General features: G+C 39.7%; 1 protein-coding gene across 2 annotated transcripts in view; it reads left to right on the top strand.

Moving 5' to 3' along the window:
* The first annotated feature begins 1,609 nt into the window (after positions 1-1,609).
* Positions 1,610-27,945, top strand: part of DLGAP5 (DLG associated protein 5) — a 49,229-nt gene continuing 22,893 nt past the window's right edge. For both annotated transcript variants that reach the window (XM_021102311.2, XM_003121820.5), the window contains exons 1-12: positions 1,610-1,762; positions 3,552-3,790; positions 11,843-12,036; positions 14,344-14,406; positions 16,614-16,698; positions 16,792-16,911; positions 18,760-18,830; positions 21,480-21,766; positions 22,898-23,022; positions 23,396-23,522; positions 25,944-26,029; positions 27,297-27,457. In XM_021102311.2, coding sequence (XP_020957970.1) covers positions 3,553-3,790; positions 11,843-12,036; positions 14,344-14,406; positions 16,614-16,698; positions 16,792-16,911; positions 18,760-18,830; positions 21,480-21,766; positions 22,898-23,022; positions 23,396-23,522; positions 25,944-26,029; positions 27,297-27,457 — 1,557 coding nt within the window. In that variant the 5' untranslated portion in view covers positions 1,610-1,762; position 3,552. The remainder of the gene's footprint in view (positions 1,763-3,551; positions 3,791-11,842; positions 12,037-14,343; positions 14,407-16,613; positions 16,699-16,791; positions 16,912-18,759; positions 18,831-21,479; positions 21,767-22,897; positions 23,023-23,395; positions 23,523-25,943; positions 26,030-27,296; positions 27,458-27,945) is intronic.

Here is a 27,945-nt window from a genome sequence, read left to right as displayed (position 1 = left end):
TGATTCTTGCCCTCTGTTGAAAGCAAAAACGTTTCAGGGAGGGAAAGACTGAAAACAGGTATAAAGTTTATTGTTAGAGTCACAGTACAACACATGGGGAGAGCACACAGAGAAGTAGTTTATTTAAATCAGAAGTAAAGAAGTAATACACACCCTAAAGAGGAGTGCAGGTGAGGGCAGTACCCCTCAATGAGGAGTGCGCCAGAGAGGTGATCTAAATCGCTTTTATGGCACAGTTCTTCTGCGTCTTTGTTTACCTTTAGCCAATTATCTTGTTTTATTTCTCACTCCTTACTGGACACAGTACCCTCTCCGGTATATGTGCACATCTTTTGGCAAAGATGGATTCCAAAGCTAAGAGGGCAGGGATGGTATCAGGACTTATTGTGGCCTGGAATCCCCTCCCTTTTTGACCCCTAGGAGTCTTACTGCACGCGTGTTAATTCGGGAGGTCCCCTTGACCCCAGCAGTGATTGAAGTGGTCATCTTATCTTTCTACTCCAGCAGAGCTCAGGTCCTGCAGTTAACTTTTTCCTTGAAGTGTCAAAGAGAAACAAGTCCCAGCTCTTCTCAGTCCAGGGGCCCATTTACCTCCTAACTCAATTACACTGAGAGAAAGAAGGCAGACAGGGAAGTGTACCTACTACTCCTATTCTTACGGTGATAGAAACCTGAACAGTGGTAGTCGAAGCGGTGGGGCGCTAGAGGGAGCTCTTGGGTGATGGAAATGCTTTTTATCCTGATTGGGTGGTGGTTACACTGTTGTTTACACTTAGCAAAACTCATCAAATCTTATACTAAAACCACTATGCTTTTCAATGCTTAAAGTTTTTACTTCTATAAAAAAAAGTATGAGGGAAAAAAGGCTGCTAACATTGAAAAGGAACATTAAAAGATGTAGAGAGAAATATGGAGTGTTAATAAGCCCTTTCTTGGAGTTCCCTTTGCAGCTCAGTGGAAATTAAACCGACTAGTATTCTTCCCTGGCCTCGCTCAGCGGGTTAAGGATCCGTTGGCATGAGCTTCATGCAGGTCGCAGACAAGTCTCAGATTCCACCCCACCCCACCCCCGCCCTCGCTGTGGCTGGGGTGCAGATCAGCAGCTATAGCTCCCATAGGGCCCAGAGCTCGGCAACCTCCATATACCACACCTGCGGCCTCCGCCCCCCTGGAAAAATAAAAAACAAACAAAAATACAACCCTTTCATTAAAGCGTTAAGCTTTTCTAAACGTTCATATTCGAATAATTCTTCTGGGCTTATATAATTTTAAAAAGATATTAAAAAGTCCTGCAAACTCTAAATTCCCTTTTCTTCTTCTGAGCTCCTTTGTCCTTTCTGATACCCGCGAGGCCCTAGGAGTTCCAGGGCGAATTCGGAGTAGCCCGGGGAAAACACGAGCCACTCCAGCTCTCCCACGGCCTCAGCGACCCCCACTGCTCAGCCCCTCAACTAGAGCTTATCCGGAAGCATCCATTGATTCCGCTCATGCCCTCCCTCCGAACCGTCCGTTCCCCTTTCAATCAATTCAAAAATCGCGGGAGCGAACCAATCGGAAGCCTCGTCGGAGGGAAGAGGCGGGCATTTTTACCGGAAGCATTGGTTAAAATACTTCCAATCAGAGGCTTGGTGCGGGAAGTTTGAATTTTGCTGAGTCTTGGGCTCAGGGCGTTTCTTCTTCAGAGGTGGCGGTGGTCTCTTAGGCCCGGAGAGTTTCTTCACTTTTAGTTTGGTCGAGGTTTCTGCGTTAAAATCTGCCTCAGGTAAGTGGACGCTGGAGAGTTGAAGGGAAGGCGCCGGTCCGCTTCTTTCTAGAAGGTCAGCACTGGCGGCTACGAGCTGGACGCGCGCGGCTCAGGGGAGGCGCCTCTTACGACGGTGTTACCTGTCTTTCCCAAGCTGATGTCACAGTCCTCCAGAAGAGTAAATATTTGTTCCTATTATCTCTGTAGCAGTCAACATTTTACCATCAGGGCGTAATTAGCATTTGGCCCGTCGTTATTCCTGTAGCTCCTTCCAGATTCTGTGACAACTAAAAATGCCTCAGTTGACAGCCTCTAAGCAACCAAGACTGAGGCATTCTAGGCTTTCTGGCTGGAAGAAACTCCAGTCAGCCAAAGACTGAACTTGGATGTACTGTGAAGAAGCCAGGCTCCCTGGTTTGGGATTCTAACTGCTACCTTTCAGCTGCGCTCATGTGAGCAGTTAATTTACCTCATCTGTATAACGGTAATTATACTAACTACCTTTTAGGGTTTATATGATAATTAAATATACTTTCAGTTCTGTATATGGTGCTATGCTGTATTTTAAAATAACTAATACATATTTTTTAAAATTTAAAAATCTTTCTTAGCAAATTGATATTTTCAGCAATTGGAAAATCTAATTGTAGAGTTCTTCATTTTTCAAAAAAAAAGAAGCACAGTCCTTTGTCACAGGAAATGACAATGTTATTAGCATCCAGGTCATTTAAAAAAAAAATATTCGTTGACTGCTTTAAAATCATGTAACATTTTAATTTGTTGCATTTCTTGTGCAATTTTTCTTTCAGGATTCCAGTGGACTTTCTTAGTTGTTGTTATTGAAGAGTATAGTGTGCCTATATCTTTTGAAACTTTCTAATGGCATATCCTCTGTTTTTGTTGTTGTTGTTTTTTAATCTGACAAGACTTTTCTTTGGAGACTCAGCCCTCATTCTCCAGTTAGGCTTGGTTGTTCTCTATACCAGCTGTATGGGTGATGCCTGTAGACTTTCCACTTTTCTTTATTCCTTTCCTCAGCTGGACCCATGGTTTCTTGGAACTCAGGCCATCGTCTTTCTTATTCTTTCTACCTATATAATAGGTATCTTGTGTGTTTGTTTTGGTTTTCGGCTTGAGAAGAAATGTCAGCCTTCCTGCATTCATCACCAGGAGAAAGTTAGGGAAACTGTTCTGTATACTGTCCTTCACTTTTTTTCCCTGTTTTCATCTTTACTTCATACTCTGTTTTGCATCATTCTCTCTGGTAAGCCTGGAACTTCTTGTTTATATTCCAGACCTTGGCTTCCTGGGCTTCGCCATCATCTGTCATGCAAGTTCTCATTCAGAACCCCAAAATAGGTTGTAGTATCTTTTTAAAATTTTTTTAATTTTTAATTTTTTTAATTAAAGAGTTTTTTTTTAGGGCCACATCCATGACATATGGAAGTTCCCAGGCTAGGGGACAAATCAGAGCTGCAGCTGCTGGCCTGCACCACAGCCACAGCAATATAAGATCTGAGCCGTGTCTGCGACCTGCAGCACAGCTCATGGCAATGCCCAGATCCTTAACCCACTGAGCAATGCCAGTGATCTAACCCGAATCCTCATGGATACTAGTTCACAGCGGGAACTCTGGGTTGTACTGTCTTTTGATAACCTCTTTCCCACTCTTCAGTCACATGTTTATTCTTTTTTGTATTTTAACATTTTTACTGATGTGGGATAGGATGTGAACTAGAATCTTAATTTTTTAAATAATAAAAATGAGATTCCATGTAAGTTGATTTTTCTCTCTTTTTCCTAATAGGATGTCTTCATCACATTTTGCCAGTCGACATAGAAAGGATTTAAGTACGGACATGATTAGAACTAAAATTGCTCATAGGAAATCATTGTCTCAGAAAGAAAACAGACATAAGGAATATGAACGAAATAGACACTTTGGTTTGAAAGATGTCAACATTCCAACCTTGGAAGGTAGAAGCATTCTTGAATTACATGAGACATCTCAAGAGCTTGTTCCAGAAAAGTCCGGTGTCAAGCCAAGTAAGTAAAGGTCTCTTGTAATTTTCAGTGCCTTGAAGAGTGAATAAAACTTGGTTTACTATCTGAGCTTAACAAAAACTCTGACCAGGAGTTCCCACTGCAGCACAACAGCATTGGTGGCATCTTTACAGTGCCAGGACACAGGTAAGCTCCCCATCTGGCAGAATGGGTTAAAGGATCCAGCGTTGCATCAGCTGCTGTGTAGGTTGCAACTGTGGCTCAGATATGATCCCTGGCCTGGGAACTCCATATGGCCCCAGGGCAAGTGGGGGTGGGGACAAAAAAGAAAAACAAACAAAAAACAAAACTCTGGCCAGAAGAATGGAAACTATTCTAAATAACTTGGTGTTTTCTACAGCTAAATACCGCCTATTCCGAGTAAAGGCTGTGACTGTCCCTTGAGCCATTCACCTATGGCATATTATAACACTTTTTAGCTTATACTGCCTTACAGGATTCCTAAAGTTCTTACTTCTAGAACTTGTGTAAGATAATTATTGACAAGACAAACTGACAAGGGACATAAAATTAGAACTGATTGAAGTACAAACAAAAGGATACTTTACCAATGGGGGCATTTCTTGGAAAAGCAAAGAATTAATCCTTGTAGTTTGGTCCAAAGGATTTGGGGTCATTAGAAAGGAAACAACCAACTAATAAAGAAAGGAATGATCTCAGGAAAACATAAAAATAATAAAAGTATAATGTCTTAGAAGGCATGGGATTCTACAGAAAAGGAGGAAGAGAACTGGGAAGTGACTTATGCATTTAATTGAAAGGAGTCACTGGACTCCTATTTATTTGAATTTATATAGCAGGCACTAGGAGCTAGATTTTGGTGAAATAAAGCAAGGATAAATTGTGAAGAAATGGCAGGGAGATAAAGTCTTAGAAGTTTTATAGAGGAAAGAGATGTCCAGTTGTTGTAAGTGTTCATTACTTCACTTTTATCACTTTTCCAAAATCATTGTAGTATGTGACACATACAAGATACTCAATATATTCAGCTTAATTGATTTTTGTAAAAGAAGAGATTGGGGAAAACTATTTCTTCCAGATTTGTCATTTTTGTGATTCTGAAGGAAAATGAGAAGGTAATTGGATTAAAGTGTTGTAGGGTTCTTATGTTTTTATTTTTGAGATGCAGTGATCTGTGCATGTTTGAAGGTCAAAGGAAATGGGTTGGTAGTTGAAGAGGACAGAGAAAAGAATAACATCTCTTAGGAGTTCAGAGGAAATGAAAATTAGATCATAGCATGACATAAGGTGGCCTTTGAAGGAAGAACTGGACATTTTCTGTCTGAGAAGAGGTGATGTTCCTGCCTTCTGAGTTGCCTCCTTGCCTCTCCTTGTGCCCTCTCAAATGCTCCATTCCTTGATCAAGATCTTTCTAATGACATTTAATCCTGTCAGTATGCTCATATAATATCTTTTTATTTCTCTTTTGCAAAGACTGAGAGGTAGGAGTGATCCTGATGTGTTCCATAGAAAGCAAGGAGGTCAGCATGGCTAGAGAAGGCAAACAGGTTAGCTACCACAGAGTCCTGAGGGCTACTGTTAGATGGACATTGATTTTTACTCTGAGTGAAATGAGAAGCCATTAATGGATTAGTGGGTGTTGATGTAATCTGATTTATATTTTTAAAACATCATTGAGGGAGTGCCCTGGTGGCCTAGCAGGTTAAGAGTCTAGTGTTGTCACTGCTGTGGCTCTGGTCACTGTTTGATTCCTAGTCAAGGTACTTCTGCATGCTACTGGTATGGCCAAAAAAAATAAAATCATCGCTTTGGTCACTGTGTTGAGACTGGTTGAAGGGGTGGCAACTATGGCCTCAGAGAGACCATTTAGGGGACTATTGCAGTAATTTAGTTGATGGTTGATCAGAGTAGTAGCAGCAAAGGTAGGTGGTTGCATTCTGGTTATATTTTGAAGGTCAAATCCAATAGGATTTCTTAATGGATTGGATGTAGGGTTGATAAAGGAGTCAGGATGACTCCAAGGTTTTTGGCCTGAGCAACTAAAAATATAGAGTGGCTATTTACTAACTTGTAAAGGACTGAGGGAAAAACAGATTTTAGGGAGTGGTAAGATTAAGCGTTTGGTTTTGGACATGGTAGATTTAAGATGCCTATTAACATGTAGGAGGAAATCATGGAAAGATAGTTGGATATACAAGATGAGAGAAGTCTGAGCTGGAGATAGAAATTCAGGAGTTGCCAACTTATACATGGTGTTTATAGCTAAAGACTGGATGTGGTTACCCGGAGTTTTGGTGTGGTAAAAGGATAGAAGATTGAGTACTCCAACATTTAGAGGATGAGGACACAGGGGAAAACTAACAAAGAATTGAGGAGAAATGTTAAGAGGACAACCAGAAGAGCCTGTATCTTAGAAAACAAGTGAAACAATCATATTGAGGAGAGAGTAGTTAACTGTGTCAGTGCTTCTCGTTAGGTTAACAAATAATGAAAGTGAGAATTTGGACTTCACTGTGGAGGACACTGATGGTCCTGATGAGTCGTTTTGGTGGAATGAAGTTCAGGGAGTGAAAACCAGGTTGGAATGGGTTTAGAAGAGAATGGCGGCACCACTGAGGACACATTCTTGCCCCCCCCAAATTGAACATGAGTTAATCAAACTCTTAGATATAATTTCCAGTTTGTAGAAAATATGAGGGCTAGCAGAATGAATAAAAAACACAAGAAAGCAAACAGACAAATATACAACGCAGGATATTCTGTAAGAACACTGACTAGTAATTGTCAACATTTTGACAATGACTTGAAAAGAAGGTGGCGGAGGATCTGTTTTAGATGAACAGATTTTTTTTTTCCCTTTTTTTAGGGCCACACTTGTGACATAGAAGCCCCTGGGCTATGGGTCGAATCGGAGCTGCAGCTGCCGACCTATACCACAGCCATGGCAGCTCTGGATCTGAGCCACATATGCCACCTACACTGCAGCTGTGGCAACTCAGGATCCTTAACACACTGAGCGAGAACAGGGATTGAACCCGCCTCCTAGAGATACTATGTCGGGTTCTCAACCTTCGGAGTCACAATGGGATCTCCCAGATGAAGAGATTTAAAAGATCTAAATACAGGAGTACCTGTTATGGCTGTGCCGGCAGCGGAACCTCCGATTGGACCCCCAGCCTGGGAACTTCCATATGTGTCGGGTGTGCCCACCCCACCAGAAAAAAATAAAAGATCCAAATACATTGTATGGGGAGTTCCTGTGTGGCACAGCGGAAACAAATCTGACTAATATCCATGAGGATGCAGCTTCGATCCCTGGCCTCACTCAGTGAATTGGTGATTTGGCATTGCCATGAGCTGTGGTGTAGTTAACCAACGCAGCTTGGATCCTGCACTGTGGCTGTGGTGTAGACTGGCAGCTACAGCTCGGAATTGACCCCTAGCCTGGGAACCTCCATATGCCACAAGTGTGGCTCTAAAAACAAAATACAAATACAATGTATGCATCTTGCTTGGTTCCTGATTTGAACAAACTGATGGTTTAAAAAAAAAAAAGACCGCTTTGAAACAAACAGGGAAACTTAGATGATAGATGATAATATGGAATTACTGCTAATTTTGTTAGATGTGATAATGATACTGTGGTTATCAAAGAAAATGCCTTTATTTTTAGAGGTGCATACTGAAATATTTATGGATGAAATTTTATGAGTGGGAATTGTTTTCACATACTTGGAAAAAAGCAAACGTGGCAGAATGTTCATAATTGTTGAATCTGGATGATAGGTAAATGAGGTTTGTTAGATTCTACTTGTATTTGAAATTTTTCATAATTTGAAAAAAGTGAAGGGAGGACAGAAGGAGAATTGTAAATGAGAATATAGATAACTCTTGAATTTTCCTTAAATAGGAATAATGAGGCAAATGGCTAATGAGAATGTGAGTTAGGAGGAATTACTGCATGTTTGTAACTTTCTGATGGCAACAACTGGTAGAGGGAGAAAAATGAATGAGAGGGTCAGTTGCTAGAAGAATGTCCTTGAGTAGGTGAGAAGGAATAGAATCTAGAGCTAGGTGAAGAGTTGGCCTTAGGTAGCACACACTCAACTCCTCTAGGAGGGAAGGTGAAGCTCAGTTACCTGGATGGGAGCTTTGAATACAGATGGGAGAGGAGGTGTTGCAGGTTGGAGGAGAGACTAATGTATGAAATAGTAATTCAAGGGGAATAGGGAGTATCGAAATACAGAAATATAGGGTCAAACATTAAGTTTGTAGCCATAAATAGTCATCCCTTGGTATGTGAGGGCAATTGATTCCAGTATACATGTTCTCCCTGGTCCGTAGCCCCCCGCGATATCAAAATCTGCAGATGCTCAAGTCGCTTAAACAAAATGGTGTAGTGTTTGCATAAAACCCACTGCACATCCTCCTGTATACTTTATTTATTTATTTTTTTTGTCTTTCTGCCTTTTCTAGGGCCTCTCCCTCAGCATATGGAGGTTCCCAGGCTAGGGATCCCATCAGAGCTGTAGCCGCCAGCATACACCAGAGCCACAGCAACGTGGGATACGAGCCGAGTCTGCGACCTACACCACAGCTCATGGCAACGCCAGATCCCTAACCTACTGAGCGAGGCCAGGGATCAAACCCGCAACCCCATGGTTCCTAGTCGGATTCGTTAACCACTGAGCCACAACGGGAACTCCCTCCTGTATACTTTAAATCATCTCTAAATTAGAATACCTAAAAAAAAATAAAATAAAAAAATTAGAATACCTAATGCAGTGTAAGTGCTATGTAAATAGTTGCCAGCGTGGCAAATTCAAGTTTTGCTTTTAAGAACTTTTCTGGAATTTTCTTTTCTGGAATATTTTCCATATGCCGTCGGTTGAATCTGTGGTCGCAGGGGAGGGCTGACTGTAGAAAGAGAGGAAGTAGCATGCTTTTGTGTGTTTTCCCAACCATATTCATTTGTGCATTGCAGGAGGAAGTGGGCAGGGAATGGCATTTAATTGGAATTTTGCCATTTGTACAACAATGTGAGAGAGGGTCCAAAAAGTTGAGGTGATTACTACTAAATTGTAATCATGGAATCTAAATTGGATAAAAAAATTCTTGAGGACATGAGGGAAGTGAGAGACATTAGAAAGATGAGTGTAGATCATAGAGTGTAGGAAGATCCTGGTGGGGCCAAAGAGTTGAAAAGATAAGATATGGTAATCAAGAGAATAGATTGCTGAATTCCTATTGTGGCTCAGTGGAAACCAATCCGACTAGCATCCATGAGGACACGGGTTTGATCCCTGGCTCCTGCTCAGGGATTTAAAGTATCTGGCATGGCTCGAGCTGTGGCATAGGCCAGCAGCTGTTGCTCTGATTCAGCCCCTAGTCTGGGAACCTCTATATGCCGAAGGTATGGCCTAAAAAGCAAAAATAGCTTGAAATTGGGCTCATGGAGGACATACAGTTATTCATTGATAATAATGAGGTATCAAATGCGTCATTGTCTCACAAATAAATACAGGTGTGACAAGATGATGGTCCTCTCAGCCTTGAAGTTTCTGACAGGGCCTGGATTTATCAGAGCTCTTTCTCTTTGACTTGTTGTATTTGATCATAAGCATTGTTTGTCTCTGTTCCATTGTGAAATGGTGTTTTTTAATGTGTGCCACAACATGAAAAAGTTTGAAAAACTGGTATCGATGTGACCATTGGAATGGGTAGCTGATATATAGTAAAGAAACAAGTTGGAGGAAAGAACATCTAACAGTTGAGAAGCCAGGGAACTGGAGGAGTCATCAAGATGTGTACAAGAATAGTGATGAAGACAATGACAGTGAGCCAGGAGTAAAAACCTTCAAGGAAGAAGAAACTGGAGGCAAATTGAGGTACTGGACAGTTTGAGCGATGACATAAAATGAAAAGCTGGGATCCTTTAGTGAAGAGGAAGAAATAATTGGGAAGCAGCAATTAAGTCAACTCTCCTCTTTAGGTCCAGTGATGTTCTTTTGCAGGAGCAAAAACAGTCAACCACTTGATTGGGAAGTAGTGTCTTCAGGGAAGAGGCAGGTTTTGGCTAGATGAAGAGATGAAGGAAACATTCAGAGAAGTTGAAGATAGGGTTTTTTGATGACTGACCACTTTATGGTCTGTGCTTTTGCATGTTCTGATCTTTGCTTGGATTAAAAAAAAAATAACTTTATCAATTGAGGTCCAGTTTATTTATTTATTTGTTATTGTGTTTTTTGTTTTTTCTTTTTTTGTTTTTTCTTTAGGGCCATACCCAAGGCACATGGAGATTCCTAGGCTAGGGATTGGATCAGTTACAGCTGCCAGCCTATGCCATAGCAATGTGGAATCCGAGCCACATCTGCAACTTACACCACAGCTCACAGCAACACCAAATCCTTAACCCTCTAAGGGAGGCCAGGGATGGAACCTGGGTCCTCATGGATGCTAATCAGATTTGTTTCTGCAGAGCCATGACGGAAACTCCAAGGTCCAGCTTACATAATATAAAATTCATCCCTTTTTTTTGGCTGCCCCTGTGGCATGTGCAAGTTCTGGGGCCAGGAATCGATCCTGTACCACAGCTGGATCCTTAACCCACTGAACCACCAGGGAACTCTAAAATTCATCCATTTTAAGTATATGCCTTTTTGAAGTAATTTTATTCAGATACACAGTTAACCTCTGGATTATTTTTAACCCTTACCCAGTGGGCAAACACATATTGTTCTGAACCCTTCTCAGGTATTCTCTCTTCTGAGAAGTCTTTTCTGATCTTGCTAAATGGCAGTTTGTATTGATGCTTTATTGTGTGTATTCCCCTGTTTATTTCATGCTCAACCAAACTGAAACTGTGTTGACTTGAATCGCTCAAGGGAAGAAATTTTCTTACTTATTCTTACTGTCTAACAGTGTCTCACACATAGTAGCTGCTTATATTTTTCATGTAAAAATGTCTCAATAAATGTTGCTATATTAAATTATACTAAATGAACATTATATTGTAAAATGTTTCATAGTTTAAATAAACATAAGAATATTTAGGTGGAAAGCCTGAATTGAGCTCAAGAAACTGATAAGTAGCCCTGATATCAAAGAAAATAATGGTATTATTTCCCCCAAACTTAGTGACTTAAAACAATAAATATTAATTTATACAATTTTTGTGGGTCAGGAATTTGGGTGCAGCTTAGCTGGGTGGTTCTGGAGATTCCAGTCAGGATGTCATCCAAGGATGCATCTGAAGGCTTGAATGAGACTGGAGGATCTGCTTCTAAGATGACTCATTCATATAACTGGCAAGCTGATTGGCTTTTGGCAGGAGGCCTTAGTTCTTAGTCATGTGGACATCTCATGGGTCTGCTTGAGTTTGCTTAAGGTTCCACATGGCAACTGGCTTCCTCCAGAGTAAATGATCCAAGAGAGAGCAGGGCAAAAGCTGCCATGTCTTTAATGACCTAGTCTTGGGAGTCCCACTCCATCATTTCCCACTTACTTAGGTCAGACCTATTCAGTGTGGGAAGGGATGACACAAGGCATGACTGCCAGGAGGTGAGAATCACAGGAGATCGGCTGGGAGGGTGGCTATCATAGAAGTTAATTAACTTAAAAATGAAGTAATACATGCCTAGTACATAGCAAGCAGTTATATATTTGAACAAGTGAAGGCAAAAGATAAAGTGTTTTTTTTTGTTTTTGTTTTTTGGCTTTTTAGGGGTGCACCTGCAGCATATGGAAGATCCCAGGCTAGGGGTCGAATTGGAGCCACAGCTGCCAGCCTACACCACAGCCACAGCAACATGGGATCCAAGCCACATCTGTGAGCGATACCACAGCTCACAGCAATGCTGGATCCTTAACCCACTGAGCAAGGACAGGGATCAAACTCTCATCCTCGTGGATACTAGTCGGGTTCATTACTGCTGAGCCACAACGGGAGCTCCTAAAAGCATTTCTAGCATCAATTGAAGTTGAAAGGTAAGATGTTTGCCTAAATTTTTTATTTGAAATGTTTTATGTACTGTTTTTTTTTTTTTTTTTCTTTTTTTTCCTCCCCCTACTTAGGGTCATTGAAAACTGTTCTAAGTGATCAACGAAGACAGATGCTTCAAAAATACAAAGAAGAAAAGCAGCTTCAAAAATTGAAAGAGCAGAGAGAGAAAGCTAAACGAGGAGTATTTAAAGTGGGTCTTTATAGACCTGTTATGCCTTGTTTTCTTACCTCAAACCAGAATACTATGAAGATTGAGCCAAAAAAGGTAAGTTTACTATGCTAACTTGATAGAGAGGAATAGTTCTTTTAGCTGGAATTTTCTTTAAGAAATTAGATTTCTAAAATAATCATTTCTCTTGAGTCTCTTTATTCATTTAACTAGTTGGTAGGAGGTGGGAATGACGTAATAGGAATTCAGAAGGTGAAAGCCAGGTCTCTTGATGTGGTATGGGTAAGTTGAGATTGGATAAAACTGGAAAAACTAGTAAAGCCAGGCTGAACAATGAATGCTATGCCGAAGTATTTGACATTTTTCCTGTAGGATATGGAGAGTCAAGGGAGGCTTATCAATGAACTTGTACCATTATCAAAGTAATATTAAGAAGATTATGATGGCTTTGAGGATTGTAGTCTAGAAAGGGAAGAGTTTATAGATAGGAAGATCAGTTGTGTGCCTACTGGCAGATATTCACTATGTATAAAATAGGTAAGATGAGATAAGTGGACTGGGCCATTGGTTCAAAAAAATAGGTATATCTTTATTTTGAAAGATAGTTATCTATGACATTATATTAGTTTCAGGTATACAACATAATGAATTGTTACTTGTATATTTTGCAAAATGATCACCGCAATCATTCTAGTTAACATCCATCACCACACAGTTACAAATTTTTTTCTTGTGTTGAGAACATTTAACATCTACTCTCTTAGTAATTTTCAGATATACAATACAGTATTATTTTTGTTGTTTTTTATTTAAAAAGTTTTTTTTTGTTTTTTAGGCGTATGGCAGTTCCCAAGCTAGGGGTCGAATCAGAGCTATAGTGCTGGCATGTGCCACAGCATTGCAGGATCCAAGCCAAGTCTACGACCTATACCACTGCTCATGGCAACACTGGATTCTTAACCCACTGAGAGGGGCCAGGGATTGAACCCGCATCCTCATGGCTCTTAGTCAGGTTTGTTATAACTGAGCCATGATAGGAACTCCTACAATACAGTATTATTAACTATAGTGACCACGCTTTATATTACATTCCTGGGAATGACTTATTTTAAAACTGGAATTTTTGAAGTTTACTAATGGTGCAGTGGTTTGAGGATCCAGTGTTGTCACTCAAGTGGCTTGGGTCACTGCCATGGCTTGGTTTCAGTCCCTGACCTGGGAACTTCCATATGCCATGGGCGAAGCTTGTACCTTTGACCATCTTCAACTGTTTCACCCATCGCATACCTCTGTTCTCTATTTCTGAGGTTGGGTTTTTGTTTGTTTAAACTTTACATATAATGAGGTCATATGGTTTTTATCTTTCTCTGTCTGACTTAATTCACTTAGTATAATGCTCATTGTCCATCCATGTTGTCACAAATGGTAACATTTCCTTATTTTTTATGACATAAGAATAGTCCACTTTGTTGTGTGTGTGTATCGTATTTTCTTTATCCACTTACCCGTTGATGGACACTCAAGTTGTTTCCATGTCTTGGCTGTTGAAGGTAATGCTGCAGTGTACATGGTGCATATAGCATTTTGATTTAGTGTTTATTTCCTTTGGATAAATGCCCAGAAGTGGAATTGCTGGATAATATGGTAGTTCTAGTTTTAATTTTTTGAGGAACTTCCATAATGTTTTCCATAGAGGCTGCACCAATTTACATTCCCTCCAGCAGTGCACAGGGGTTCCCTTTTCTTCATATCCTGCCAATACTTAATGTTTGTCTTTTTTTTTTTTTTTTTTTTTACTTTTTAGGGCCACACCCATAGCATATGGAAGTTCCCAGGCTAGGGGTTGAATCTGAGCTATAGCTGCCCGCCTACACCACAGCCACAGCAACCCTGGATCCCTAACTCATTGAGCAAGGCCAGGAATCGAACCTGCGTTCTCATGGATACTAGTCAGATTTGTTTCTGCTGCGCCATGACAGGAACTCCCTTGGAAGACATCTTAAGAGATTTGATAGGACTAGGAGTTCCCATCATGGTGCAGCAGAAAGGAATTCAACTAGGAACCATGAGGTTGTGGGTTCGATCCCTGACCTCACTCAGTGGTTAAGGATCTGGTGTTGCCGTGAGCTCTGGTGCAGGTTGCAGACACAGCTTGGATCTGGCATTGCTGTGGCTGTGGCATAGGCCTTTGGCTACAGCTCTGATTCAACCCCTAGCCTGGGAACTTCCATGTGCTGAGGGTGTGGCCCTAGAAAAGACAAAAAGACAACTCCCCCCCCCAAAAAAAAGAAAAAAAACAAAATGGGAACTTTATTCCATAATGAGACATGGAAGTAAGTTTTGTATCTGTGCTTTTTTTTTGTTTTTTGTTTTTTTAACTTTATCTTCTTTCGACTGTTTAAGGCTGTTCCATCTTCGGTGCGGATTACAAGGTCAAAGGCTAAAGACCAAATGGAGCTGACCGAGGTATAGTTGATAGGGGGTCATTGTTACTGAAAGGACAAATTGTACTTTTTTTCTTAGAGTAAGTAAATTCATTTTTAATCTTAATCTGGTACCAGCTTCAAGCACAGTGATTATTTTACTAGAGTTAATAATACCAAAATCACTGTTGTTGGTATTGTGACAGGACTGATTTGGCTAGATCCTAAGGAAATGGTCATTTAAAATATTCTTGGAATTCCTGTCGTGGCATAGCGGAAATGAATCTGACTAGGAACCGTAAGGTTGTTGATTCTATCCCTGGCCTTGCTTGGTGGGTTAAGGATCCAGCGTTGCTGTGGCTGTGGTGTAGGCTGGCAGCTGTAGCTCCGATTGGACCCCTAGCCTGGGAACCTCCATATGTCGTGGGTGCAACCCTAAAAAAGGACCATAAACAAAAAAGTTCACTCTTGAAGTTCCTGTCATGGCTCAGTGGTTAACAAACCCGACTAGTATCCACAAGGACTTAGGTTCGATCCTTAGCCTTGCTCAGTGGGTTAAGGATCTGGTGTTGCTGTGAGCTGTGATGTAGCTCAGAGACGTGGCTCAGATCCCATGGTGCCGTGCCTGAGACATAGGTCAGCAGCTGCAGCTCCGATTTGGCCCCTAGCCTGGGAACATCCATATGCCGAGAGTGCAGCCCTAAAGAAAGACCAAAAAAAAAAAGCTCACTCTTGGAGTTCTCGTCGTAATTCACTGGGTTAAGAACCTGACTAGTATCCATGAGGATGAAGGTTTAATCCCTGGCCTCGCTCAGTGGGCTAACGATCCAGTGTTGCCGTGAGCTGTGATGAAGCTCGTAGATACAGCTTGGATCCTGCATGGTTGTGGCTGTGCTGTAGGCCAGAGGCTGCAGCTCTGATTCAAGCCCTAGCCTGGAAACTTCCATATGCCATGGGTGGTGCAGCCCTAAACAGACAAACAAACAAAACCTTTTCTACTTCTCTAGACTTCATTCAAAATGCCATCATCTCATTGAGGCCTGATCAAAATTCCACTCTACATCTACTTCAGAACTCCCCATCTCCCTTCTAATTTCTTCTTTTAAATCTTGCCCATAGAATTTGGGTTTAATAGATGCAAACTAGTGCCTTTGGAATGGATTAGCAATGAGATCCTGCTGTGTAGCCCTGGGAACTATGTCTAGTCACTTATGATGGAGCATGAGAATGTGAGAAAAAAGACTGTATACATGTATGTGTAAACTGGGTCACTTTGCTGTACAGTAGAAAATAGAACACTAAACCAGCTAAATATAAAAAAATAAAAATCACTGTAAATGAAAAAAAGAAAATCTTACCCATAATATTAAATGCTTTTGACTGACGCACTATATAGTCCTTTTTTTAGTGCTTAACTCACATGTAAGCTCCTTGAAAACAGGGAATTTTGTTTGTTTTGTTCACTATTATATCCTAGAGCCAAGAGGGAACATGGTAGTGACTCAAATTCATTGAACACTGAAACTTAGCTTACTCACCTGACAAAGAGGCATAATACTATTTCCCTCCTTGCCCACTTGACTTTGAGTAAGCCTCCTAATAACTTTATCCATTAACAGTGTTTTGAAGACCCTTAAGTTTATAACACCCACCCTATGGCTTTTATATCCCTGTCTATACTTACTGGTGACACAAATGTGTAATGAAGCCCAGTAAACAGACAAAAAAGAGTGTGGCATGGATATGTTAATATAGATCTCATAAGGGATGCCTGGGTGAAGAATATTTTATTTGTTTATTTTTTACACTTGCACCACAGCTCATAGCAACACCAGATCCTTAACCCACTGAGCAAGGCCAGGGATCAAACCTGAGTCCTTGTGGATACTAGTCGGGTTTGTTAACTACTGAGCCACGATGGGAACTCCAAGAATGAACTTTTGAAAAGAGCTTCCTATCCAGGAGAAGAATTTTCCAGTCAAAATTCAAAGGTCTTGAATTAAAAACATGTCTAGTATATTTAAGGAGTCTCAAAAGATTATAGTCAGTTATTTTTAGTAGCCTAGGTTATTGACATTTTCTAAATTTTAGAATTCTAAAAAAGCTTATAAGGAAATTTATGTAATTTTATTTGGGGTAGATTTTTTGTTGTGTCATATATCAGATTTTAGATGGGTCAATTTACACATTAAAACTGTGGTGTTGGTTCATTATGTAATTAAATCACATAGCACCTAACCTTTTAAATAGATTGATACACGGAGTGATGTTCGAGCAATTCGACCTGGTCAAAGACAGACTTCTGAAAAGAAAGTGTTGGACAAAGAGAAAAAAGGTATAAGTATTAGCAGTATTTATAAATTTTGATGTTGCCACACCAATAATTTAAAATTACCAAAAGCATTTGATTTTGTTATTTTTCCCACAGCTATTCAACCTGTAATACCACCAATGAGAATGACTCGGTCAGCTACTCAGGCAGCAAAGCAGGTTACCAGAACCGTCTCATCCACAGCAGCAACAAAGCCAGTGACAAGAGTTGCTAATGGTAAGAACAATGTCTTTTTTTTTTTTTTTCCCACTGAGAAGTGTTTTTATTACATATAGTAGAGAGGGAAGAGAATGGGGGATAATACTTACATAACCACTAACTGGCATATATTTTAGCCATTCATTTCCACTTCCAGGGTCCTACTTCCCCCCTTGTCATAGAACTTGTAACTAAAGCCAACATGTGCTATGTTAGTCTAACTGGAAATGAACAATTCATAATTTTATTCTATAAAGATGTGGCTTATTTGTGGGTAGGAACAATTTTTTGATCAGTGACTGAACCAGAATGTTTTGGTCCTTGAGCATTTTTCTCTGTTCAATTTTTTTTTTTTCTTTTTAGGGCCATACCCGTGGCATATGGAAGTTCCCAGGCTAGGAGTCAAATCGGAGTTGCAGCTGCTGGTCTACACCATAGCCACAGCAATGCAGGATCCTTAACCCACTGAGCAAGGCCAGGGGTTGAACCCTTGTCCTCTTGGATGCTAGTTGAGTTTGTTACTGCTGAGTCAGGATGGGAACTCTTATTGAGTTTTTTCTGTGTTCAGTTTTTAAAATCATCATGCACTTCTTTTAGTAGGAGAGGAGGAAAGGGGAGGTTCTAATTCCTAAAGATAGGTTCTGTTCATTGGTGTCTCTTTAGCACACAGTGGGTGCTCAAATGTTGAAGTACTGCCATCCATTTGAGGGAATATAATATTTTTTTTTTTTGTCTTTTTGCCTTTTCTAGGGCCGCTCCCTTGGCATATGGAGGTTCCCAGGCTAGGGGTCTAATCAGAGCTATTGCTGCCAGCCTACACCAGAGCCACAGCAACATGGGATCCGGGCCACATCTGTGACCTACATCACAGCTCATGGCAATGCCGGATCCCCAACTCATTGAGCAAGGCCAGGGATCCAACCCGCAACCTCATGGTTCCTAATCGGATTCGTTAACCACTGAGCCACGATGGGAACTCCTATAAAAAAATATTTTAAAAAACCTGGAAAAACATACTCAGGTGTCAACAGTGATTACCACTGAATAATATAAGCCCGAGTAAAAAAAAAATTTTTTTTTTTTTTTTTTTTTTTTGGACTTTTTTAGGGCTGCACCCGTGGCACATGGAAGTTCTCAAACTAGGGGTTGAATCACAGAGCTATAGCTGCCAGCTTACACCATAGCTCACAGCAATGCCAGATCCTTAACCCACTAATTAAGGCCAGGGATTGAGCCCAAGTCCTCATGGATACTAGCTGGGTTCGTTACTGCTGAGCCACAACAGGAACTCCCTTGAGTAAAATTTTTGATTGTTGTTTTTGTGTTTCTTAGAAACTTTTTCTAATTTTCTGTAGTAAATATGTATCTTATATTTAGAGGCAAAAGGTAAAATACTATTATACCTTTTGTTTTGTTGTTAAAACAGATGGCCTAGCAGGAAATTTCATCTATTTTTTTTTTATCTTCTTTTATAATGTGACTTTTAGTTATAAAATCCTTTAAGACCCAATTGGTATCCATAAGGATGAGGGTTTGATCCCTGGCCTGACTTAGTGGGTTAAAAATCCAGTGTTGCCATGAGCTGTAGTGGAGGTTGCAGACTCAGCTTGGATCCTGTGTTGCTGTGGCTATGGTGTAGGCTGACACTGCAGCTCCAATTTGACCCTTAGCCTGAGAACCTCCACATGCTGAGGGTGCAGCCCTAAAAAAGACCAAAAAAAAAAAAAAAAAATCATTTAAGACATTCATTCCTATTGTGTTTTTTTCCCTTCCCATACTATCTAGTACTTTTAATGCAACATTCTCTATCTAGTCTCTATCTAGTCATTCTCTATCTATGGATGTCTTATTTCACTTTTATTTTAGATAATGAAGGAGAAAGAAAGTTTGCAAATCAAGGAAGACCTGCCAAAAAGATAGAAACAAAACTTGATAAGGTAGAGTATAAACATCTCTTTATTTCTAGGTACTTTGGACATTTCCTTGCTACTTTCATGAAGTTGAAATTAAGCATATAGAACTGCTTTAAGAAGTTGTGTTAGCAGTTCCTGTTGTGGCTCAGTGGAAATGAATTCAACGAGTAACCATGAGGTTGTGTGTTCGATCCCTGGCCTTGCTCAGTGGGTTAAGGCTCTGGCGTTACCATGAGCTGTGGTGTAGGTCACAGATGCAGCTCAGATCCTGTGTTGCTGTGGCTGTGGTGTAGGCCGGCAGCTGTAGCTCTGATTTGACCCCTAACCTGGGAACCTCCATATGCTGCAGGTGCAACCCTAAAAAGCAAAATATATATATATATATATAGTGTTAATCTCTTGAACCATAAGAAAGCATCAAGAGGATTTACTGCTGTTGATTTTCAGATTTCGTTTCCCCAGAACTTTATAGGTAGAGAAAGCATAATTTGGTTAACAGGAAATTGAGAAAAATAATAAAAACACAGCTAACAGAAACCTTCATATGGGAATTAGCTAAGAGATAGGATGGAGTAGGGTGAAATGCATTGACTTTGGATTCACTTAGGCCTGAGTTTGACTATTGTCTCTGCTTCCAATTAGTTATATAACCTTGGGCAAATTATGTGTTTGTTTTCCCATCTCCAACACATAATACCTACATAGAGTAGTTAAGAATTGGAGAATTCCCACTGCGGCACAGTGGGTTAAGAATCCGTGGAGTTCCTATCATGGCGCAGTGGTTAACAAATCCGACTAGGAACCATGAGGTTGCGGGTTCAGTCCCTGCCCTTGCTCAGTAGGTTAAGGATCCAGCGTTCCCGTGAGCTGTGGTGTAGGTCCCAGACGAGGCTCGGATCCCGTGTTGCTGTGGCTCTGGTGTAGGCCAGCAGCTACAACTCCAGTTAGACCCCTTGAGCCTGGGAACCTCCATATGCTGCAGGAACGGCCCTAGAAAAGACAAAAAAAAAGAATCCAACTGCAGCAGCTCAGGTTGCTACAGAGGCACAGTAATCCCCAGCTCAGTGCAGTGGGTTAAAGAATCCATTGTTGCTGAAGCTCTGGCATAGGTCACTGCTGTGGCTCAGATTCAGTCTTTGGCCTGGGAACTTCCATATGCCACAAGTGTGGCCATTTAAAAAAAAAAAATCTAATATTTCTTATAGCTTCCTGCATAGTGCCTTGTAGAGTCTTAAAAAAAAGAGCCGTCATTTGGAGGACCCAGCACCTTAGTTTATAATCCATGCTACAGTTCCTTAAAAAAAAAGTTATGCAGGGTGTTCCCTTCATGGCTTAGCAGTTAACAGAACCCGACTAGGATCCATGAGGATGCAGGTTTGATCCCTGGCCTTGCTCGGTGGGTTAAGGATCCAGTGTTGCCATGAGCTGTGGTGTAGGTTGCAGGCTTGGCTTGGATCCTCATTGCTGTGGCTGTGGTGTAGGCAGCTGCTGTAGTTCCGATTCGACCCCTAGTCTGGGAACTTCCATATGCCACAGGTTCAGCCCCTACAAAAAAAAAAAGAAAAAAAAAGGAAAAAGTTATGCAGAAGTTTAAGAAAGTGGCTAGATTCTTAACTAAGAATAAAGATCCTCCAAGGAAGGCACAGTTTAGGATGAATCTTTACAGATAAGCAGGTGGCACTCATAGTCCTCCACCGAGATTGATTTTTTTCCCTTAAGGATTACCACTTGTTTTTACTTTCACTGCCACTCTGGCCTCACGGACAGTGTTACCCTTGTCCAAGTTGAAACATTCTGGGTTCGGTTCATATTGCATAAAAAAGCAGAAATGTAAAAACCTCTAACATTATGTTTACATGGTGAAACAGGTGAAAGTGGTCAAAAGGTACAAACTTCCAGTTACAAAATAACTAAATCCTGGAATGTAATGGACATAATGGTGACTATGGTTGATGACACTGTATTATATATTTGAAAGTTACGAAGAGGGTAGGTTGTAAAAGTTCTCATCATGAGAAAATAAAATTATAACTGTATAGTGACAGATGTTCCTAGACCTACTGTCTAGATCATTTTGTAGTATATATAAATATCAAATTATGTCATACACCTGAAACTAATATAATGTACATGTCAATTATATTGGAACTAAAAAGCTAAAACAAATTGACTTGAAAAACAAAAGAAGCTGCACATTTTATATGGTTAAAATTACTGTGTCACATTTAAGAGATACTTTTGCTCATATGATAAGATTATTTGTAATAATCCAAGGTTATTTGAAAAAAGGATTTGGTCCTTGACAATAGTAGTCATCCAATAAACACTGGATTTTTGAATCTTAAACCATTGTGATTATCAACATAATTTAAATACAGAGGTAAGTATTATGTGGGTAATTTTTCCACCTTAATTTTCATATATTTTAATTTGCTACAATACCTTAAACATTTTATTTAGTCCTTTTAATGAGGATTGGTTCTTTCTCTGGTAATAGTGGTTCAGCTAGCTGATCTTCTGATTCCATATATACATTTAATTTTATTTGTTTTTGTCTCAACTTATGTACATGAGATACTTATTTCAATTTTCATATTTTTTCATATTTTAAAAATTGGTTGATTATATCCCCAGAGGAGAAATTCTCACTCTATTTTGTTTCCTCACATCTAGGTCATTTCTTTTAAAACCGAGTTTAGTAGTTTCTTCACTGAAAATACTTTGGATTCACAAACTAGTGCAACAAATGAAATGGATCCAGATGGAGTCTTATCAAAAACAGAAACTTTACCTAAAACAGATACTGCAAAAATGAAAGGGAAGAATTCCTTTGCACCTAAAGATTTTATGTTTCAGCCACTAGATGGTCTGAAGACCTATCAAGTAACACCTATGACCCCCAGAAGTGCCAGTGCTTTCCTGACACCCAGTTATACCTGGACCGCTTTCAACATAGAAGTGTAAGAATTTAATGGTTTTTGTTTTGTGGTTTTTTTTTTTTTTAGCTTTTCAGGGCTGCATCTGAGGCATATAAGTTCCCAGGCCAGGGGTCGAATCAGAGCTACAGCTACCAGCCACAGCAACTCAGGATCCCAGCTGCATCTACGACCTATACCACAGTTCACGGCAATGCCAGATCCCCGCTCCACTGAGCGAGGCCAGGGATCGAACCCACATCCTCATGGATACTAGTCAGATTCATTTCTGCTGTGCCACAACAGGAACTCCCTGTCCTGTGCTTTTTAAAAGTTATTATTTAGTTAGTAAATGATAATTGTAAATCATGAAAATTTGGTCTTTAAAAAATTCTTTAGAAGGCTACAGTAATGTATTTGACAGTTTTTGAATTTCTTATAGGTTGTTGTTATTTTCACAGTATACTTTGGGGTTTTTTTGCCTTTAATTTTTTTGTTTGTTTGTTTGTTTCTTTTTACTGCCACACCTGTGACATATGGAAGTGCCCAGGCTAGTGGTTGAATTGGAGCTGCAGCTGCTGGCCTATGCCACAGCAGCACTGAATCTGAGCTGCATCTGTGACCCACGCTTCAGCTTGTGGCAACACCCTATCCTTAACCCACTGAGCAAGGCCAGGATGGAACCTGAGACATCATTGGGTTCTTTACCTATGGAGCCACAGCAGGAACTCTCTCCCTCTCTTTTTTTTTTTTTTTTTTTTTTGGTCTCTTGTCTTTTTAGGGCTGCACCTGTGGCATATGGAGGTTCCCAGGCTAGGGGTCTAATCAGAGTTACAGCTGCCGGTCTATGCCAGAGCCACAACAATGCCAGATCCAAGCCACATCTGTGATCTACACCACAGCTCACGGCAACGCCGAATCCTTAACGCACTGAGCAAGGCCAGGGATTGAACCTGCAACCTCATGGTTCCTAGTCAGATTTGTTAACCACTGCGCCACGACCAGAACTCCCTGTTTTTTGTTTTTTGGTTTTTTGCTGAGTATTACTTTAGGAAAACTACTTCTAAAATGTTTTGATTTTATCCCAGTTTTTAAAAAGCAACATCATTTTGAAATCCTTCAATTAGATATATGAGGCTCATGTTTCATAAAGTATACTTTTGCTATTGTTTTTAGTGATAAGACTCAAGCAACAAAAGAAATCTTGGCACAAAAATGTAAAACCTACTCTGCCAAAACAGAACATCAAGATTCAAGTAAATTACAATGTCCTTTGGATTCTGTAACAGTTTCAGATAAAGGTACCATATTTTAATTAATTTTTTACTCTTCTGCTTTGACATTTATTAGGCTGTTTAGAGCTTTTTCACCTTATAGTTTAAGGGTGTGATCTTGGGGCTGGGATGGGGAAAACATGGGGCAAAATATCTTCAGAGAGAAAGAGTTGGAATAAGGAATACAGACTGAGAAGGTGGGGAGAAATAAGTATAAATTTGAAGAGGTGAAGAGTATTGGGAGACGCTTTAGAGGATCTATGGTGAATGAGACAGAAGTAAAGTTTTTAAATTCAACATTGAAAAATATTGAAGGATTTAAAAAATTTGTCCTGTGGGGGATGTCATTTTAAGAGTTGCTGTTTTGAAATTTATATATAATATTTTCTTTTATCTTTAGAACATGTCTTAAATAAAAATGAATTTACTAATAAAAATTCAAATAGCCATTCAATAAAAGAGGTTGTCCCATTACTTGAAATAAATGAAGATCAGATACCTCAGCCACATGATGTGCCATACTTCAGGTGTGTCCATTTGTTCCTAGTGTAAGAATTTTGTGTTAATGTCTAGACATTTAAAATCAAAATTAAGCTATTTTTAATCTGAATATAGTAGATGAATTAGGGGAAACTGGATTTCTGTGATTTTCATTAATCTTTTACATTTTCATACTTTTTTTCGGTAACTAGTACATTAGTGTGGTTCCTAACTCAAATGGTAGAAAAAGTTATAAGTGGGAAATCTTTTTCCCAACTCTGTCTCCCATCCCTGTAATTCAAACTTTTCTCGGAAGCGAGTGTTACTCATTTCTTGTGGATCCTTACAGAGGTGGATAATGCATATGTAGGCTAACAAGCATATATGTACATATTTTCTTTTGTATAAACAATAGCATACTGTTCTATTTTCATTTAAGATTACATGTAGTAGACATTACATTTTATTACTTAAAGAGCTTTCTCATGTTGTTTTGTGTGTGCATGTGTATGTTTAATGGTCACATAGTATCCAGTTATTTGAATTTACCATAATTTACTTAATAGGTCCCCTTTTGATGGTTATTTACATTGGGTTCAGTCTACTACTATTACAAACAAGGCTGCGAAGAACAGCCCTGTCTATGTTTTAATTCTCTCATGTGCAAATTTATATAAAGATTTTAATTTACATTCACTCCATCAAGGTATGGGAGTTCCTATTTTCTCATACCTTTTCCCCCCACTACAAGGAACAAAATTAAAGTTTATGAAAGAAGGATGATGGGAAATGGTAGGAAGCCCATCAAATCATGAGACAGAATGATATTTCTCCAACTGTGAAGAGAAAATTAACATCCTATTTGGAGATCTTCAACATGTTACCTAAATGCCTTGGAAACATGTCAGAGGCCTACATTTAGTAAAAGGCCTCTCAACATTTCATATCACATAGAAAATGATTCTATTGTATTATTTTTGAGTGAATGTAGCAAGAAAACCCTCATACCTTTTCCAATACAATATTAACAATTTTTTGAGCTTTGCCAATCAAATAGGTAAGAAATATCATCTTGCTCTAGTTTTAATATCCATTCTTTCCGTTATGAATTAGTTTCTTTTTATATGTTTGGGAGCCACTTCAATTGTTTCAGGGTATAACATTTTAGCCTTGTAAAGTCTTTTAGAGTTTAGCTAGTCCATTGTCATTTTCAACTGAGACACTGAGATGATAAGCAATTTACCCAGCTAAATAATATCAGATCTACTCCAGGTCTCCTTTCTCATTAATTAAGCTATTCTCTGTTGCCACTAGATATAAACAGCTAAATTTTTCTTCTAAGAAATAAATACTATCCTCAGTTTTCCTGCTTGGATGATTTTATTTTATTTTTTTTATTTATTTTTTTTTTCTGTCATTTTTTTTGCTATTTCTTTGGGCCGCTTCCACGGCATATGGAGGTTCCCAGGCTAGGGGTCTAATCAGAGCTGTAGCCACCGGCCTGTGCCAGAGCCACAGCAACGCAGGATCCGAGCCGCGTCTGCAACCTACACCACAGCTCACGGCAACGCCGGATCGTTAACCCACTGAGCAAGGGCAGGAACCGAACCCGCAACCTCATGGTTCCTAGTCAGGTTCGTTAACCACTGCGCCACGACGGGAACTCCTGAGGCCAGAGTTTCTTAACCTTGGCACTATTGACATTTTAGACTGCTTAGTTTTTTTGTTTTGTTTTGTTCTGGTTTGGTTTTTTTTGTTGTTGTTGTTGTTTTTTGGATCACGTCCGCAGCATGCAGAAGTTCCTGGGCCAGGTACTGAACCTGTGCTGCAGCAGCAACCCAGTGCTAGATCCTTAACCCACTGGGCCACAAGAGAACTTCCCTACACTGGATAATTCTTGCTTGGGGTCCGTCCCCTGTACTGCAGGATGTTTTGTAGCAATGGCTAGTATCACTGCTCCAGTTTATGACAATCAAATATGTTTCTAGATATTGCCAAATGTCCCCTGGTAGGAAAAACTGACTGCAGTTAAGAACCACTGCCTTTGAACAAAAAAAGGCATAATAGAATCTGTAAGGGCCTATCACTTTAAATCGAAACTTAATAGTTTTTAGCCTAAACATACTCTTGGAAATTGGATTGGTCTTAGTTCCATGGAAAATAGAACTAATAACGGAACTAAGGAATGTCCAATTCTTTCTGCTCAGGCACTGAAAAATAAGAACAGAAAAAAATAATATTAGGTTGAAAATGGGCTCTTGACATTAACTATCCACTTAAATTTTAGGTGTAGAAGTATGGACATATATAGTGTCGACTTGTCTTTCTGGATTTTAATATGTCATAGTTGATAAAAATAATTAAGCATCCATTCTGGTAAATTAATATTCTGTAAGTGCTATAATGCTAATACTTAGATATTAGGGTGAGAAACATTTACAAAACTGAAATGTATGTCATAATTTTAGAAATATTCTCCAATTGGAAACTGAGAAGTTAACTTCACACTGCTTTGAATGGGACAGAAAGCTTGAATTGGACATTCCAGATGATGGTGAGGGAACATTTGTTTTTATTTTATTTTATTGTCTATTTAGGGCTGCACCTGCGGCATATGGAAGTTCCCAGGTTAGGGACTGAATCACAGCTGCAGCTGCTTGCCTGCATCATAGCCACAGCAACGCCAGATCTGAGCCACATCTGCAAACTACACCACAGTTCATGGCAACATCGGATTGAGGCCCAGGATTGAACCCTCATCCTCATGGATACTAGTTGGGTTCATTACCACTGAGCCGCGATGGGAACGCCTGACATTTATATTTTTTAATGCCTTAGCTTTGTTTCAATATGATTACATTTATGTGAAACATAAAAACCTAATGTCCAACTTTATAGTCTCATTGTTATTCAAAATAGCAAGAATTTTTCACATATGTTCACTAATTCTTGTGTGCAAAAATAGTATCTGACTTAAAAGATGTAAGTAGTTAGAATATTAACTATCATTCATGAGTTATGTCTGCCTATTACTAGATTTTTTTTTTTTTTTTTTTTTTTTGTTGTTGTTGTTGTTATTGTTGCTATTTCTTGGGCTGCTCCTGCGGCATATGGAGGTTCCCAGGCTAGGGGTTGAATTGGAGCTGTAGCCACCGGCCTACGCCAGAGCCACAGCAACACGGGATCCGAGCCGTGTCTGCAACCTACACCACAGCTCACGGCAACGCCAGGTCGTTAACCCACTGAGCAAGGGCAGGGATCGAACCCGCAACCTCATGGTTCCTAGTCGGATTCGTTAACCACTGCGCCACGACGGGAACTCCAGATTTTTTTTTTTTTTACTATGACTTTATGAATGACATCTATATCTGGTATTGTTTAATTATACAAAAAACATTTTCTTGACAAGAATTACCTAAATTAACATGACATTTTCAGAAAAGTTCCTTAATTTTACCTATTCAGGAAAGCTGTTTAGAAAAAATCATTTGTGTGCTGTCTGCTTGAAGTCTTTTGGTACTGATGTGCATTGAGTTGTTTGAAGTTGAATTCTTATAAAACACAAGGAGAGGTAGAATGCTTTTTACTATGTAGCAAAATATATAAGGGTGTGTATTGCTAATATTTAGCGGGAATTGAAGCAGATAGTAAATGCTCAGTATTTGTATGACAAAATTCTGTAGTAAATATTTTTTGTCTTACTTGAAGAATTTGATTCTGTAACCCTTAGGATATTTGGAATGACGTTGTCTTAGCTGGTTGGCTTGCAATAAAGGTCCTGTTTTGTCCTTTAACTTTTAAAAACCCTGTATTTCCTTTAGCTAAAGATCTTATTCGCACAGCAGTTGGCCAGACAAGACTTCTTATGAAAGAAAGGTTCAAACAGTTTGAAGGACTGGTGGACAATTGTGAATATAAACGAGGTGAAAAGGAGACTACCTGTACTGATCTGGATGGATTTTGGGATATGGTTAGTTTTCAGGTATGTGATCAAGTATTTTGAATAAATATATTCAAATCAACATAAATATATTCAAATATATCAAATATACCTTTGAGCCTACTTTTTGGAAAATGAGGTCACAGTAGTATAAAAGGGTTAACAAGGAGTTCCCGTCGTGGCGCAGTGGTTAACGAATCCGACTAGGAACCATGAGGTTGCGGGTTCGGTCCCTGGCCTTGCTCAGTGGGTTAACGATCCGGCGTTGCCGTGAGCTGTGGTGCAGGTTGCAGACACGGCTCGGATCCCGCGTTGCTGTGGCTCTGGCGTAGGCCGGTGACTACAGCTCCAATTCAACCCCTAGCCTGGGAACCTCCATATGCCGCGGGAGCGGCCCAAGAAATAGCAACAACAACAACAAAATAAATAAATAAAATAAAAGGGTTAACAGTAGCTGCTTATGTACCTATAATATTAAATGATATATTAGCACCTTAATAAACTGTGAAGCACGGTTTAAATTTTCTTTT

The sequence above is a fragment of the Sus scrofa genome, chromosome 1, assembly GCF_054392235.1.
Source record: "Sus scrofa isolate SSC_HxYL_T2T_F1_AM1 chromosome 1, Sscrofa_HxYL_maternal_Yorkshire_Landrace_v2.0, whole genome shotgun sequence".
Taxonomy (NCBI): Eukaryota; Metazoa; Chordata; class Mammalia; order Artiodactyla; family Suidae; genus Sus; species Sus scrofa.
The sequence above is the reverse complement of the archived record's forward strand: the minus strand, read 5'-3'. Positions and strand labels throughout refer to the sequence as shown.